Below are 18,566 nucleotides of genomic sequence, written 5' to 3'. Positions count from 1 at the left end.
CTGATTTCTATAAGTTAGATTATATATTCATTTTCACTATAAATTTACAAATATTTTCTCATGGAGTGTGACAGAAGTTGGGGAGAGACAGTTTAATCCTGCTCCAAGATTAACCACAACTAAATGGGGACAGTCAGAGTGAAAGCAACCATTTCTGACAAGGCAATTCAACTGAAACATATCATTAGGCACTCACATGCTCAGCACTTGCCTACATATGACTGAGGGTTAAAACAGGTGTATGACAGCCCCCGTTCCTCAGGATGCATTCTACCCCATCGGGCAATGTCTCACACACGCAAAAGCCTAATGAGGCTTCACACAATGACAAGCAAGGTTTTAGGAGCCCTGAGATGGTCTGGGATGTTCAGAAGGCTTTTGAAGCGTTAGGTAAGGCTTTGCTTGCGTAGGTCTGAGGTTAGCAGATGAACGTATGTTGGGGTAGTGGGAAGAGCTCATCAAAGACAGGAAGCCAAGGGGTGGCATCGAACATCCTATCTCCTAGAGACTTGAGGGCAGGACTTAGAACTAGAGGATATTAAGTAAAGGAGCAGGGAGCACGTGGGATCGAATATGCAGCCTTGACTCCCAAGCAGAGGCTGGAGAACTAACTACACATCCTGGACGCTTGGAACCTGTCGATCAGCAGAAATGCACCTGTGCTCCTCTTCCCAACTGGCACACCATTCTGGTAGCAGGCCGGGCACAACGAATTGCAGGGATACAGAACGGAGACAAGAAGGTGACGCAAGTGTCAAGGAGGGGCGGACGAGAGCCCAAACCAGTGCTGATGGGCAGCAGCAAACGCTTTGTGAACGCTCGCTGGGTGACAGCCTCAGAGGGCTTCAGGAGCAAGCACCTGTATGTTATCTCACTTCACCCTCAGGAGCACCCCACGAGGGCAAAATCACTGTGTCCCTTTTCCAGATGAGAAAATGGAAGCAGCACAGTGGGTTACAGCCACTTGCCCACAGACAGTGGTAAGAGGCAGAGCAGAGATTCAAACCCAAGGGCCCGCTCCAGAGTATGAGATGCTGATGCTCGAGAGAAACAGAAGGAAGACATGAAAGCAAAGCTGTTTCCAAGAAAACAATGTTCACTGGATTTGTAAGTTATCTTGAGACACCAGATAAAGGAAAGGGACTTGAATTCATACCGGTCAGCAGCCTCAGCTGAAAACAGCAGGACAGGAAGGCAAGACGAGCTGTTTCGACACAGCACTGGCACTTACATGATGACCCTGCCACTGCCCATCTCTGTGGAGGGTGTACCTTGGCTTCTGCGACAATGCTCTCCAAACTGCAAACACAGCATCTGCTGTGACTGCCGACCTCGATGCAGCAAAACCTGCTCTGATGGTTCCTCAGTGTTACCTACAAACCTGAATCCACCCTGCTGTGTTCCAGGGCCCTATCAACCGGGTTCTGATCTCAGAGTCTCTCTTCAGGTGGTATCTGCTGCTCTGCTCCCACCCAGATTCCTCCCTCTCTGTTCTCACCCCAGCCTGCAAAGTGAAACCTAATTACCGATGTTCCCTTTGTCCCACATCTTAACAGGTCACCCCATGCTCTGTATCCATTCTCTGTCTCTCTCTGCAAGCAATTCATTAGGATATTATCAAGACCCTCTGTAAAGACTCAAAAAAATAATTTACAGAAGTATAAATGAGGCATTGAATTTAAGATATTCTGTACCCCTGAGAAAGGAAGACTAGAATATATTTCCTGAGTTTTATAGGAATTTTAGTCAATCTACACTGTATTTCATACTAAACTTTTAACCGTATAAAACTACAGTTACTGAGGAAGGGGTACATTGCTGATTATTGACTTCTGTAATAAGTGATAAATGCTACAGGTAGATACATCATCTTTAGTAATGAGAACACTTGGCACAGAGGGCCATTTCTATTCATTATTTCCTTTTCCTAGATTTCTGGTTAGTGGATTATTTGAACTGGTCTACAGACAGTTATAGTCTTTAAACATTTCAGAATTACCCTGTTAAATTTATTACAATTCTTGATGTTTTCATTCTCGTTTTCATGCTCTAAAGTCTAGCTTCTCCAATGACAACAGTTACTGACAAAATGGAAATTTTAATACTGTACTAGAACTTTTACATGACAATCTCAAAATGACCCCAAAGCATGGTACATTTATCACTTCTAAATACAATAAAAATCACAAGCATTTGGAGAAAGGAATAAGGTCTTTTCGCAACTGGCTTTAAATTATCTATTTGTTTATGCACTGAAAAGACATAGATTTTTTATTCTTCAATGAAAATGATGAGCAGATCATCTGTCTCATTGAAGATTTAAAACAGTATAATCTAAAGCCAGAAAAGTGGACTTCAGAAGTATTTTATTCTCTAAAATCTCATTTCTTCCTTTCACTTTTCAGATATAGTAGATTACACATAAGCTTTTAGCTTCCGCCATTCTAATGTGGGTTCCAAGAGGCCAGGATTTTCTTTCCTCTGTTCAGCTTCTGGAACAATACCTGGCACCTAACAGGTGTTCAACAAATTCTCAAACAGCCCACACTGAGAATCAAAGAGAATTAATAAGAAAGAAGAGAATCCAAATTTAATTTATAGAGTTTGAACATTTAAAGTTCAAATCCCAACAATCTGGCCATCTCTTAATCATCAGATAGGAACAAACAAAGATGTTAAAGCAATTATTAGAACAATTGTATCAGTTATTTTACACAGCCCTAGTTAAGGTAGCCAAGGGGGAAAAAATCTGGAAAAAGTGATTTAAAAGATAATTAATCACTTTAACCAGCTTTAATGAAAATGATTTGGACAATTCATCCTCAACAGTGATACACTTGATACTAATAAAGTTCAAAATGAGTACAAAATTAAAAGATTTTGATGGCATAACATGTTGTGTTTTTTTCATAGTCTTCTTTCAAAATTTTCAAAACTTGTTAATTACATGCAAAACCTAAATCGGGATTTGCAGCAGCATCGGAATGTCACGTCAGTCCTCCTCCAACAAATACATCATTAGTCACTCACTCACCTGAGTGAGAATAGTGGTGGTTCCATCTGTAGCCTCGACTGTGAGGTTGTAGTTTGATTTCTGTTCTGCATCAAGAGGTTTGGCAACAATGATGGTTCCGGTGCCCTTGTCCACATCAAAGTGACTCTCATAGTTGCCACCTAGTTTAAATTAGGACAAATAGAAAAGTAAAAACAGATGAAAGGATGAAAATCTGTCATTTATTTTGTGGCTTTCTAACTCTTAATGGCATTTAAAAAAACAACAGAAAACCTTCTGATATATTGGACCAAGGTGATTCCAAGGAGCTTTCATTTTGCAAGACAAGAAAAGAAGGGGCAATTCGAAAGACAATGCTTATTAAGGCAAAGTTGAGCCATAATTGTCAAGGAAGCCACCAACTGAGAGGAAGCAAGAAAGCAACGCTGAAAACAGAAAAACACTGCCAACATTGCCAATGAATTACTTTCAATTTGCTTTTTCAAGGGTTCCGAATTTCTCTTTCATTTATATCTCAGGAGCTATCTAAGACATCATTTAGGAACCAAAATTGGCCATTTAAAAGTTTACTCACAAAAATTTTTTGTGACACTTTGAACATACAGCCCTAATAAAATAACTACTAAAAACAAATGTTAACTTTGAAAATAATAGTGCTAGTTAACATCAGTTAGTCCTGACTCTCACACACTGTGAAATTTTTTCCCATTGTTGTCAAACACAAAAAGCTTAATGAGGCAAAAGTTTCTGTGCTACTAACATTATCCAAATGCATTCAATTATATTCTCCATAAAACTCTCTTTTCAACTCGAGTGAACTTGAGATACTTATATCAATGAATTGAAATGGAATGAAAACAAAGGCTTAATATCATGATGAACTTCTATTACTAAATCTACCCAGAAAACAAAAAATGCACACAGAAAACAGAGTGTTTAGTTAAACCTAAAACCAAAGATCTCGGGATGTATGAAAAAGATTATGCTTGCAACTGGAATGGGGGACCACGTGCACACCACAAAAAGGAAAAGCAATGAAAGACAGTCACTGGAAACAAAAAACTTGTAAAAATTGATGCTTTCATTTTAGATCTCATAATCTGAGGCAAATTATGTGATCTCAGCAGATACCTTCTGCTGTACAGTTCAGGTCACAAGTCATCTGAAAGATGTAAAACACTTCTCTAGCAAGTGTGTCTCCTGGCACAGCCAAAAGGAAGCAAGCAAGCATGGAAGGCAAGCACAGAACAAGGGAGAGCCATCAATCAAACTGGTTCCAAACGCAGTCAGAATTAACCGGTGAAGGACACACTGGCCAGCAGCAGCCTGCTCATCTGAAATGCAACAGGAGTTAACAAAACGCAAAGCAACTATCCTGACTGTAGTTAGCTAGGAAAATAATCTTTTTTTATTCCTAAAACTAAACACAGATGTTGAAGACATCAACAGTTTCATATAATGACCAAATTTGGGAGAATGGCCTGTCTAGGGTGCAAGTTCAAGGGATAATGCGTGTACCAATTGCAGCCGGCGGTCCCTGTAGCCTATGTGCCATCAGCTTCAACCTGCTGACACAGCACTTGGGGGTAGGGTGGCTAAGGGGTGGACAAGGGAAAAGGAATACGAAGTTGACAGAACCAGTGATGAATCACGATACATACTTTTGATCTTCAATATCCTTATAATTAAAATAGTGTGAATAGAATAAAACAAGCTAAGATGTCAAAGTCTGACATAATTTTTTGTGTCTGTGTGTGAGGAAGATTGGCCCCAACCTAACATCTGTGCCAATCTTCCTCTATTTTATGTGGGATGCTGCCACAGTGTGGCTTGATTAGCGGTGCCAGTCAAGATCCAAACGTGCAAAGCCCAGGCCACTGAAGCAGAGCATGAGAACTTAACCACTACAGCACAGGGCTGGCTCCGCAAATTTTTTTTAAGTATGTTGGAGAATAAGGTATCACATTCCATGTCTAAGCTAAATTCAATGACAAAAAAAAATGGAACAAAAAGAATCAGCTTAGGCATGTAATTTTTATCACAGGATGATTTAATCTAGCAAACCCTGCTTCCTATTGAAAACAAGGTAAATAAAACTTAAAAAGCCATAGTTGACACTATCGTTTTTAAGTTATACAAGTGAAATTTGTAAGCTTATTCCCTACAAAATACTAACATGCGACAGTCACATAGGCATAGTTATTTTAACCATTCAAATCACATTCACTAAAAATAGTAAAGTGCCATGTGTTACATATCAGGAAGGAAAAACTAAGAAGCTGTGCTTCTGGACCAAAACATTTAGATTTCTCTGTAGCTCCTTGATGCACTTTTAAAAACATTATTTTTATATTAATGATATGGTAACATAGAGTACCTTTTTGTTTGTTTGTCTGTTTTGTGGTGAGGAAGATAGGCCCTGAGCTAACATGTGTAGTCAATCTTCTTTTTGTGTGAGGAAGATTGCCACTGAGCTAACCAATCTTCCTCCACTTTGTATGTGGGATGCTGCTACAGCATGCCTTGATGAGTAATGTGCAGGTCCACACCTGGGATCTGAACCTGTGAACCCCGGGCCACAGGAGCAGAGCATGTGAACTTAACTGCTGCACCACTGGGCCAGCCCCAGAGCACTTATTTTAAACAAGTTTAATATACGTTAGATAATATGAAAAATTTTGCAGTCAAAATGCTGCAGTTTAATAGAAAGTCTCCACTTATAGTTCTTCCTTCCAATTTTAAAATCTGAGATATGCACAAAATCAGGAAACCGTAGACAGGTTCTCCTCGGTGTGACCTATACAAGCACAATGAGAACTAGGAGGCATGCTTACCAATGATGTCAAACCAAAGAGGTATGCCAGGAGGCTCGACAGACAGGACACCAATCATGTGAGCAACTGGATCACTCTCCATGACAGTAAAGGTGAAAAACGATTCTTCAAACGAAATTGGCTCCAGGGATGGTGTGGGTTTGGAGATCCACTCAATATGGAGTCGAGTGGTTGATGACTTTTGGGGGCGACCATTATCAACTGCTTTAATCTATAAAATATAGGCAAAGGGAATAAAAACAGCCAATTAGAAAGGATGCCGCATAACTGAAGCATGGATTGCTTTGGTCTTAAACTGAATCAATTTCAAATATTTCATATCTGTATTTGCATATTCTACATGTTTAATGCTTGATAAAAAGAGTGACCTCTTCAAGAGTGACACTCAACATGAATACTAACTGGACTGACAGTTGGAAAGGGAAAAGCAAACTCATACTTCCCACTGTTAGGTCATGAATACTGAGGCTATTTACTGAAAAGTTATAAGAGAAGAGACATACGACTAGATTAATAGTCAAAGTATATAAGAAATTCAAAGACCAGAATCTTCACTCACCGAAAGAATATCATATTCTCCAGCTCCAGAAAACTTCTTGGAGGAAACCACTCCAGTTTTGGGCTCAATAAAAAATTTGCCATGCTCATTTCCATCTTCGATGCTATAGGAGATTTCTGCATTGGGACCTTCATCTTTGTCTGTGGCGATAACACGGTAGAGTGGCTCGCGCCTGGCGTTTCTTTCTCGTTCTGGTTTTTCCCGCTCTGGGAGTCTGATTTTGTAGAACTTTTGCAGAAACTGAGGTTTGTTGTCATTTTCATCCAGGATTTTCACAATTACTCTTGCAATGGTTGATTTGGGAGGACTACCATTGTCTGTTACAGTTACCTGTTTTTGCAATGTAACAGATCAACAAATGTTTTTAAATCATACTATATAAAAAGTGATGATCTTCTTCCTAATAATGATAATGAGCATTTGTATGAACCTCTACAGTTCCCACAAGATTATGGCCCATACCTTCTCCTTTCATTCTGACAACAGCCCTGTGCAGAGGCAACCACCACATTTTCACATAGGGACTCAGGGAGGGGGGGGCGAGGGCTGAGAAAGACTCGGCTGTGAGCCCTGCTCTCTCCTCACACCAGCTCTCTTCCTCACCCCACTGTAACTGTAACGTGAACGTCATCAAAATGCTAAGCTATCAAAAACTTAATCTTTTTAAAAGGAAGAGGTACATGAAGATTTTGCTTTTAAATATTTCAAGTCCTCTTCAAAATAATATACACTCTATATACTTTAAAATAAAATCTCCACACACTGTATTAAAAAACTCGTTTTTAAGTTTCATCAATAAAATAAGCTAACTCATCAATTTAAAATCTATGTTAAGTAGAATGCCATTTAATCTACCGGTAATCATTTTATTTCGTTTGGCTCTTTTCTTGTACAGAGGTTTTCCATGTTGAGTAGGGTGGACATAAACATTTAAATTTAAGACCAACTTATTTAAGATTTTCAGTCAAAGATATATAAAATCACTTTCATTCTAAGTAAATTACTCATGTATTCAATTTAGCAATAAAGATCAGAGATTCTAGAGGACTGCCCCCAATGAACGCTTCTATATGCATAAGAGGTAATTTCATCCTAGATCAAATGTCCCTTTTTACTCCAGTGTGGACATGAAAAGTAATGACCTTAGTAATAGTTACTCTCCCCTCACCCAGATTCTCCCAAATTAACTACTGTAATACTACAAGCATTACAGTGGGCTGACATTTTCTGCGGAACTCTTTTCCTTTTGAAGAAGGTAGGTATAAATCCTGTTAGTGATAACAGTGGGAATGTGCCCTGAAGGAACGTGTCAAGAGTATTTAAGTAAAGCAGTTGATTTACTTAAAGTACAGGATTCCCCAACTCTCAAAATAAAAATTACTAGTTTAATTTTAACCTCTCAAAACATTTCCTTTTCAGTTTTTTATATGATCTTTAGGAAAAACATAAAAGAAACAGAACCAACGCTATGCTTTTTAATATTCATCACCAAGTTGATCCTAAGTTTGGGTCCAAGAACCAGGAGCCAGTAACACAGCTTTTAACATGTGAGGAAAACCACTCTCTTCTTTAAGACAGTCCAATCAATGCCAGCACTGGCCCTCAAAAAGACCCCCACAAAAGGTCTACAAAAAAAATACAAGATATGTAAACAATTACACACTCTTATATCCTATCAATGTCTTAATATTATCTCCAAAGTCCTAAGTGTCTTACACCTGCTCCCATGCAGACTTTGACACTCATTGAGAACAGAGGGCTCTGGAGGGAGGTACGCCGTAATGGGTGTGCGGTGCCAGGCTAGCTAGGGTGAGGGGACGGGGGCAGGCTGCCAATGTGTGCAACCTGCCGCTCTGGATGTTTTGCCATCTGTCTATTTTCTTCAGGAACCATATTCCCCCTTCTGTCAATCCCCGTCGTGACTCAACAAAAATTCAAAACTCTGCTCCATCATCAAGAAAATGGATTCAGGGGAATTTTGCAACTTAGGACTAAACCGGTAGATATAACACATGAAGAAATTACTAACTGTAACTGTGGCCATGAAACCACTTCTTCTGGACAGGACAGGGGTGCACACATGTACATGTGCATGCGTGCGCACACATACCATATAGCTAGAAGGACCAAATATCTCACCGACAAAGTTAGAAAATTCTGACCAAGGATGAAATGAAATTAAGCAGACAGTATTATGAACAGCAATGGTATAAAAAGAGAGAACTGAAAAAAAAGAAAAATCACAGTTTTGAATTTTCTCAGTTGCCCATACTTCTAGAATAGGAGAGTGGTGTGGATAATCCACAATGAAACAAAAGCACTTGGCTTTTTCCAGTTCTGGCTCTAATAGTCACCACTGGCCTTTAACACGTGACAGAGAAATGTCAACAGGAGTCACAGGTTTGTTCTGCTCCGTCTTCCCTCTGCACTGGCTGCCTTTTCTCTCAGCCTCGTCCTGGTTTGCAGGCGATGGCAGCCAGCAGCCTCGGCAGGCCCGAGGCCACATTACACTCTACCTTCTTCCTCCAAATTACTCCTATCCCTTTCGCCACGACATATTTACTGTCCACTAGAAACTAGGCGACCAGCAAATGACAAGCTGTGTCTCCTCTTCCAAGGTCTAGAAGGCATTTTAAATTAACCACGAGAATGAGGAGCCTTATGAGAAGAGAATATCTCAGATGAGCACGTGTCAGACGTCAACCTACTGTTATTTTAGAAATTTGTAAAAAGCACAAACTTTATATAATTCCATTTAAAATACATAAACAATGCAACTGTTTAAGAGCAAAAAAAAACTGGAAACAAGCTAACTACAGTCAAAAAGGCTGAATAAGATCTATTAATATTAACATAAATATATCTCAAGAACATAATACTGAGGAAAAAGATACAGGAGGCACAGAGAAAAATATCACTTATGTAAATGAAGATGAAATTCAAATAATATGGTTTTCAGTTTCGTTTGGTGTGTGTGTGCATGTGTAAAGTACAAAAATTAGAACAGAACTTATGATAATGGTCGTGTATCCCGTGGACAGGAACAGGGTATAAGAGGGACATGAACTATGTTCACAATGATTTCTTCAGCTTTCTTTTTATTAATGACCTGAAGCTAACATAACAGTTAGAACCATGAACATTAGCTATGAATACTAGCTAACATGTACAAGATTGCCCCTTCCCATGAGACTTATAATATTTTAAAAATAATTAAAAATAAAGAAACGCTTACTTCTAATATGTGTTCATCTTGCTGCTCTCGGTCGAGTTTCCGGGATGTGGTTGTGATGAGACCTATAAAATGATAACAGTTCATTAATCCTCACAAATAAAGTCCATTACAAAGTACTGTAATTGAAACCACACTCTGAGCGTAAAAGTCTCAGCGAACTTTTAATTTACTCTGACAGAAAAAAATGCTTAATACAGGCAATTATTTTCTTTACAAATAACATACTTTATCCTTTCTCCTTTTAATGGTTCTTAAATCCACTCGATCAATGACAGTATTAATGAAGTAGAAAAATTCAAATGAGTTACTTTTCTATTTGTTTAGTAGTTTCAATATACATTTTGTTGGAAAAGTTTTAAAAAGTGAGATAGGTTATCCAGGATTTCATGCTCATCTGTTATCTCCTTTAAGTGTGGCAGAGATGATTAATAACTGACAGAAATCACTTCCATAGCTACATTAAAAAGAACCATTGGAAAATACAATGTTGACTATGATTTATTACCTTTGACTCATCGACCCTCAAAAATGAAGACCTGTTATAAAAACTAACATGATTTTCCAGGTAATGTTGCTCAAATAAGAATCATTTAATTTCTAATAAAAGAAGAAAATAAATGATTCTTCAAAGAAGTCCTATATTCTTTATTTCTTTGATTTTTCTATCAAACTAGAATATCTATAGTTTCAGTCTCCCTCTAGAACTTTAATGACTGTCTGCTAAATGTCAACATATTGTTGGAACCTAGTAAACCATTAACATTGATTAAATATATTCATGTACTTCACCAAAGATACAAACAAAATTCCTCCAAACACAAAAACATCCTCTAGAACCTGTGCTGATAACAGACAGGTGCCCAGTGAGTGGATCTGACATCGGATCTGCCTTATGTGGCAAGACAATTACCAGGGCTGATCTTTCTCCTGCCCAGCTTTCTCTGGTTTTCCCACAGGGAAAAATGTCAAACAATTCATATTTAAGAATAGACTTTATCACTGTAAGTGATTTTCTCCTATTATCCTAAGTAATTTCACAAAACTACCAATTAAAGGCTATTCAAACTGTTTCTCTAAATTTGTAAATGAAAGGTTTGTGTTTTCATTTAATTGGAAGTACTTTTTTTTCTTAAACAGTCACTAAGCATCTAAATCAACATTATCTTCCCACAATTCAATGATGCAATGCTCTCTTTTTAATAAGAACAACGAAAGACTTTACTGTAACTGGATCCGGGGGTTTTTCCCAAACCATACTTATAGATTAAAAGAGGTTTAAGGAAAATGCTTCAGAATGCTTAATGGTGTGAAAATGTTGCTTAACGTGGCACAAACTTGATTTTCATTAGTGAAAAAACCTTTTAAAGTTAATCCTTTTTTTTTTTTTCCCAATCAAAAGTTTACCACCCACTTCTGACTGTGGTCTTAAGTACTTCAAGCACAGTCATGCATCACTTAACGACAGGGATACGTTCTGAGAAATGTGTCACTAGGCGATTTCGTCATTGTGTAAACATCATAGGGTGCACTTACACAACACTAGATGGTAAAACTGTCTACACACCTGGGCTATATGGTACTAATCTTATAGGACCATCATCCTATACGTGGTCCAACACTGACTGAAACATCATTATGTGGCGCATGACTGCATGACAGGAAATCACTGTAACTGGTCCCAACTAATTGTCCTAATGTGTCCATCAAAAAGTTCCCCTCAGGCTAGCCCCAGTGGCCCAATGGGTATGGTCAGGGTGCTCTGCTTTGGTGGCCTGGGTTCCTGGGCATGGACCTATGCCGCTCTGTTAGTGGCCATGCTGTGCTGGCAGCCCACATACTCAAAATAGAGGAAGACTGGCATGGATATTAGCTCAGGGCAAATCTTCCCCAGGGGAAAAAAAAAGTTGTCATCAATAGTAACATCATCACATGGGGCAACAGTTTGGAATATTCATAGAAAATTAGAATTCAGCTCCTATAGAGCATAATGATTCATTGCATAGAGATACCCATTAAAATTCTGTTAGCAAATAAATAAATATCCATTAGCAAATAAAATTCCACACTTTACATTTTACTTACAGCATACCAGACTGCTAATAAGGATGGACCCACATCCACACTACCAATTCAATTTAAAGCCAAAAAGCAAATCTGACATCATCTCCTAGGTCTGGAATTACTTTCAAGTTCTACGAACTTCAAATTAATTCTCCTCTGTTAACTCAAATGGAACACTAATTCTATTCAAATGCAGTGAATTCTGATGCTCCTCTCTTATCCATTTTAGCCTAGCTATTCCTATCCACTCCTTCACCTCTTGGCTTAAACATCATTCTGAGGCCTCCCCTGACAGGCCTCACCTGGGCTCCCACGGCTGGGTTCTCTTCTCCACGCTTTCATATTTCCTCTCTCATAACACACCACCCCACAGCATTACAGTCACTCATTTAAAAGTCTTCTTCTGTACACTGAAAACCCATGAAGACAGAGACTTTGCCTTCCTTGTATGTTTTGGCCACACCGCTCTCGATTACCCTCGAAAAATACTTGAATGTGTGACCACACGAATTTCTTAAAAGTATAAAAGATCAGACTTTAAAATATGTATTAGAGTAAGAGAGATACATAAGCTACACTAAACTTGGAAATAATGGTACACATTTATAGCTTACACATGAGCCAACAGAAAACCATTTAATGTGTATTTCCTGACAAGATGTGTCAGGTACCACCACAGGTGGTCTAGTTGATGGTGGCATGAACAGATGTTGAGAGGCACAGAGCTGAAGAGCAGAGAAGTAGTCAGAGGCAGACAGATAGATTTGGGTTACACCCCAAGTATTGAAAAGAGCATGAATAAAGAGAAGGGTGGGCCTACTAAAAAATAAAAGAAGATGGTGGGCCAATCTTATTAAAGTAGGGGACATCAATGTTTAGAAAGCCATGAAGAAGCCCAAAGCAACAGGCTGGAAGCAAACCATGTGTCCCAGAAGCCAGGGCAGAGAATTCTTTAAGAAGTCCTTTGTCCAAGGACTTCAGAGAAGCTTGGAGGGGAAGATAAAGTGAGAGCCAGGGAGGAAGGAAGTAGACTCAGAAAGGTATTTCTTCTAGGAAGAGGAGACTGTTCAGCACCCTAACACAGAGGGCATGTAACGAGCAACTGTCAACAAGGGAAGACAGACAAGATCTAGACCAGAGCTAGCCAATACAGGAGCCACTAGCCTCATGTGGCTATTGCAATTTAAATGACACGTAAGATCTTTCAGACTGACAAAAAGACCCTTCTTTCTAGGTTCACAACACTCCTACCAAAAGCAATCCTATGAGAAGCGTCACCGTGTTTTCTTTGCCCTAAAGCCATAACCAGGGAGAGGACGTGCACGTACATACGAGGGGGTGGCATGAGGTGGTGCACCCCTGAGAGCAGGAGAAGAATAGTCCTTTTTGTGGAATTTTCATACAAAATGAACCCTGAAGAGAAAACAGAATTTCCTAATACTGTGAAGCAGGAAAATACTGGGAAACCTGTGGACATTCTTTGGAGGTACACTTTACGTTACAGCCATCAAATGCACCGCGAGCTTATCATAATGGAAACGCTATGGAAACAGCCCACTCTCTAGCCACACCAAGCTAGCTGGAGAATTCATCGTGCATTTCACACCCACTTTCACCTCTGTAATTTTGCACATCTCAATCCTGCTAATCCTTCCCCCTTGCCTCCTTGATAAACATCTATTTCAAAATGAGTCCAAAGTGTACCTTTTCTATACACCCAGTGCACGTTATTTAACCTTGTAGGTATTAAATATCCTAATTAGTGTATCCATTTCTTTCATCTGAAACATTTGTGCTCATCCTTAATGTTTATTAGTAAATCCCAGAAAGATATACACTTAATAGAAACAGTACATTATTTCAGAATTGGAGAGAAACCTTCAAGATTATCAAGCTCAGTTGCCTGAACCAAAGAGAAGTTAAATCGTTCCAAGGTCACCAGTAAGTCATATCAAAGGCAGGATTAGAATTTAGTTTTCCTCAGGCCCAGATGAGAGGCGTTTGGGGTTTTTTTCCTCCCCATCACGCCACACTGCACACTTCACTGAATGATGCTATTTCAACTCTCCATAAACTCTAAACTGTCACTTACATAAAGTGTAAGGAAACCAGCTAGAATTAATCATTATTCATTTAATAGGTCCAAAAAAGCAAGCTAGAAAATAAAACAGAGTGGGCGAAAGCAGTGAAATGTGTGTGCAAGTGCTGCCTTTTGTAACTTTGTGTTTTATCTGTCTTTTCTGCAGAGCACAGTTAAATTAAAAATAGAAAGGAAAAGACAAGAACTTTGTCATGGAAAAACATCCCATTCTGTAGAGCAATACGTTTACAAATGGAGGTGGGCTGAGACCGCAGACACTATCTTCTCACCAGTCAGCAGTTACACACTCACCCCATAAATGTACGTAAAGCTAAGTAACCAAACTTTCCTGTGTTTGACGAATACCATTAGAAAAACTATCCATGGCCTCTCAATGCCACTTTAGACATTTAAAGAAGTCATTTAAGAAAACAGAGAAAGTTAGATGAACTACAATGCTTCAACATAAAATTTTACTCTGACATTTCTTACAAATCAACACCAAAACCATCTCCAAACTTCTCAAAGTTCAAGAGGTCAAATAGACTTCGCAAAGTAGGGAGCACATAAAGGTGAAAATGAAAGGATTAGTGAGCGAAGATATGATGTGACATAGCTCCCCCAGGTGGGCTGTAGTTATGTATTCATTCAACTATTTTGTGCTGTCTGCTCAGAATGCAAAGAGGATTAAGACAGAGTCTTGTTTTCACGAAACAAGAAAGAAGGCTAGAAGGTGACTACCTCCCCAAAACGATAAGACGTTAGACTAGAGTTTGCAGTAGACATAGAAAACAGGAAGAAAGCAAGGGCTTCTGCTGAGGGCTCTGTACTCCAAGTAAGTCTGACCTTGGATGACATGTAGTCTAGTAATCTCTGTCGTCCCAGCATACAACCAACCAACCACCCAAAACAAGAGCAAGCCCATCCAGGACCAGCCAGCCTCAAGCCAACCAGCCAAGTGACCACATTACTTGAGAGATCAGCCAAGCAGGGACAAGACTAGAACTGCCCAGCAGAATCTCAAACTAAATTACGGTGGTTGTTTCAAGCCACTGAGTTTTGGAATGGTGTGTTACAAAGCAAAAGTTATCTTGCATTTCAAATGACCTCACCTCTCATTGTTACTTGGCTTACTAAATGCCAAGTTATTGTGCTATGGGCTTTTAAATATATTATCTCATTTATTCCATATGTATATGACAATATCTATTCCATAATAAATAAATGAGTATTTTCACAGACCCAGAGAGATTAAGCTGCTTACGCAATACCGTTTAGCAAGGTGGTGAGTAGGGAGTTCAGTAACTCAGAGCATGAAAGTCTGAAGCCCACATTAAGAATGAGAGAAGCCCAGGAGGTACTGAAGACTTTGGTTCTGCAAAAATGGTTCAGAACATCAGCACTGTAGATACAACTAGATGGCAGCTAGAGAATGAAAAAAAAAGATTTCTCAGTAGGATTAAGGTCCGACTGCAATGAGAGAGCAAGTGCTTGTGACCTGTAGTAGGAGTTTTCTAAGAACCAAAACTGTAAAACGAAAGGTTCTGGATCCAGAGGAAAAATACTGCTGTGGCCATGTGTTCACCCTGCTTGGCAGGAAATTTACTTTGAACGCTTGTCCAGTCATTCAGCTTAAGAATAAACAGAGGAAGATGGAAAGATCAAGAAAGAAAAAAAAAAAACTCTGCTCATCTGATTTACATTTCCCATTACTCTATTTTCCTCCAACCCCTACAACTATGTTGGCTTTTTTATCCTTTGGTTATTTTACAATAATGCAGAAACCACAGCAACATATGTTCTAGAAAAGCACCACCCAATAAAACTTTCTGTGACAATGGAAATGTTCGACAACTGTGCTGTCCAACATGGCAGCCCCCAGCCTGTGTGGCCACCAAGCACTGGAAACGTGGCTGGTGTAACTGAAGAACTGAATTTTTAAATTGATTTAAATTTGAACAGGCACAAACCGTCTCTGACCCTTTAGTCTCTAATTTCGAATTATACATGTCAAAACCAAGAACTTGAACATCTACAATATTCAAAACCGTTTTCTGTAGTTAAACTGTGAAGCAGTAATTCAACAGTGAATCTATTTGTTATCAAAATCCAAATTCTGTAAACATCCGTCTTAAACCAAAATAGTGAAAAAAGCAACTTTCCAAGATTTTAACTGTGCTGACACTGCTCCATAATGCTCCCTCGCTGTTACTGGTCTCCATCTCTCTGGGCTCAGCTGGTGATGAAGAAACCAGGTTGGTTGGTGTTAGTTTACAACTTCATCCAAACACCTAAAAATCTGGAGTCTCCGTGTTTAACAATGACTTTTCAAAAATCATTATTCTACCCATTTATATTTTTTGCTTCTGATGCTATCTTGGCTAAGGACTACAAATTAATAAATGAAATGGCTGTTCACAAGCAGCAATGATGTTGTCATGAGGTTTACTAGCTCAAAGTCACCCACTTTTCTGCCTGCATTGTTACTCAATTTATTTTTCAGAATGTCTTCCCTAAATCTGTCACTCTGAGACACACACAGAAGCCCAAGACAAGGCCCTCGTCCTCAGGGGCATACTAGTTATTTAAGGAAACCGCCCTTATACTAAAAAGCAGAGACGAGTATTAAACCACTCTCTCCTACTTCCTTTTAGGCAACGCTAATTGTGTGCTTCCCAGGACCCGGCTCTGGGCCAAGCATTTTACACATGTCATTCTCAATGAGTAAGCCAGCAACCCTATACGGGAGCTACTGGGACACCATCTTCAGTTTAAAGATATCTGAGGCCAGTAAATGGCATCCTGAGATCTGACCCCAAGTCTGCCAGATCCCAGAGCCCAAGCTCTTAACCCACATACATGACTATCAATATACAGATGATTACATATTTAATATGTATAATGATTACACAACAGAACTATTCAGTGAACACATATAAGCCTCACTCATCACGTGCCCTGGAAGGCTCTCTCCGTCCAGCCTGGCTCCTCGGCCAGGAGTCCTCAGGACCCTCCTTCTTTCTCACAACAGTGCATCAATCACAGCACTGTTTTAACTAACCCTTGACTGTAGGCATGCACGTTAAGTATATTATTTCCCACCACTCTCCCTAGTCATTTTTCTGAAACACTTTAATATACTCTACTCTTCCCTAAGTTAAGAACTTTGACTGTGCCATATTTGGTGGTACAGGAGTATCTGTAAGTCTCGGGTGTCTTCCTCGTGGATGGGGTAATTTTTCACTAGCTGTTACTACCGTGATCTGGAAATGTGATTTCTACCTTTGACTTGCAACCACTACTTTAGCCAGGATTGCTCCCAGGACGTTCGGTGTGCTTCAAGAATGAGCAAATTAAGGACAATTACAATAGAACAACAGTGAGTAGACTGTAAAATTTAACATTACTCAAGCAACTTTCAGACAAGTACCACGAAAACACACAGAGGTGTGTGCATATATGTAAAATACGTGTGCACCTTCATGAAAGGTCAAACCCAAATTACTACCTGTAGTCACTCCTGGGGAATGGAACAAGTGGGCCAGAGGAAGTGGGGAAGAGAGGAGAGGGATTTTCACAGTTCACTTTACACACTTCTTTACTGTGGTCATCTTTTATTTTTAATGAGCATATAATTTAAAGAAATTGAAACATTAAAATATTTTAAAGGTCACCGTGAAAGCATATAGAAATGTTTATTGGTTGAAACTAAGGTTGAGAAGTCTCAAACAAATGATTCTCTAAAAACTCTGAACTATCTGGCCATATATACAAAAAACAAAAAATTAAAACTGCTTAGAAATAGTACAGTGGCATATGTTTTATAATTGCTTCTAATATGTTTTTGAATCAAAATTTTAATGAAATGTAACATACATTCTAAAACGTCCTCTTACTGTAAAAACTACGTTTGCTAGAGTCAGAGAGCCTTTTAAAATCTTTTAGCCCAAAAACTGCGCTTTGAAAACAAGGAAATGAGGCTCAGGAATGTTAAATTAATTCCTGAAGGGCAGTTAGCCGCAGAGTTGGAACCAGAGTCGAGTTCTCACCAAAGAAAATGTTCAGAAGTCTCCCTGTTGCTCCAGCCTTTTTCAACCAGGTGGGCATCAGAAGCAAGAGAAATGCCAGGCTAAACCCACTACTCCCCATCCCCACACGGAGGCACCAAATCAGAATCTCCACTCATGAACACACACCTTGTACAATTTCATAGCGTTTTCCAGGTAGTTTGGTGATCCATCCCATGCTAACCTCTTGGGCCAAGAGCTTTAAAAAGTTGAAAAAAAATCCATGCTCTCTTATTCTAATAGTTTCCTAAAAACAGAATTGTTTTTAGTCACTGTAACTATCACTCCTGGCCATATTCTGGAACAAAGTGTATTATTCATTTCTCAAAAACAGCATTTGAGAAATAGAGAAATATAACAGGACTACATTTTTCCGAGAGATAAACAGTACTTAGGAACCATAATTAACATTGCAGAAATTACTTCAAAGAAACAGCCATGAGAGCCTACGTGAAGATTCCAACTGCTCATAAGTTACTTATTAAGCCTAAAACATCTCCCGGGATCTTTCAGGCAAATCTGCAACTACTGACGCAAATCATTAAATTCTGTTAGAATATAAGTTAACAATGAAATATATGTCTTTCCAACATAAAAGAAAACAACAATCTAAATGGTTGTATCAATTTCCGTTTAACAGCGTATTTCCTTCTTTTTGGAAACGCCTTTTGTAGCATGCGTTGAATGGTGGTCCCCCCGGCAGAAGATATGTCCAAC

The 18,566-nt window shown here is 39.1% G+C and overlaps 1 protein-coding gene across 11 annotated transcripts in view; it reads right to left on the bottom strand.

The window, feature by feature from the left end:
* FAT1 (FAT atypical cadherin 1) overlaps positions 1-18,566 on the bottom strand; it is a 130,662-nt gene that overhangs the window by 41,243 nt on the left and 70,853 nt on the right. For all 11 annotated transcript variants that reach the window (XR_011498897.1, XR_011498898.1, XR_001400369.3 and 8 more), the window contains exons 4-7: positions 9,642-9,703; positions 6,407-6,736; positions 5,848-6,058; positions 3,035-3,174 (exon numbers count right to left, since the gene is read on the bottom strand). Coding sequence is in view for 6 of the 11 variants with exons in the window: in XM_070500108.1 (XP_070356209.1) it covers positions 3,035-3,174; positions 5,848-6,058; positions 6,407-6,736; positions 9,642-9,703 (743 nt within the window). In the remaining 5 variants the exon portion in view is untranslated. The remainder of the gene's footprint in view (positions 1-3,034; positions 3,175-5,847; positions 6,059-6,406; positions 6,737-9,641; positions 9,704-18,566) is intronic.

The sequence above is a fragment of the Equus asinus genome, chromosome 27, assembly GCF_041296235.1.
Source record: "Equus asinus isolate D_3611 breed Donkey chromosome 27, EquAss-T2T_v2, whole genome shotgun sequence".
NCBI classification, from domain to species: domain Eukaryota; kingdom Metazoa; phylum Chordata; class Mammalia; order Perissodactyla; family Equidae; genus Equus; species Equus asinus.
The sequence above is the reverse complement of the archived record's forward strand: the minus strand, read 5'-3'. Positions and strand labels throughout refer to the sequence as shown.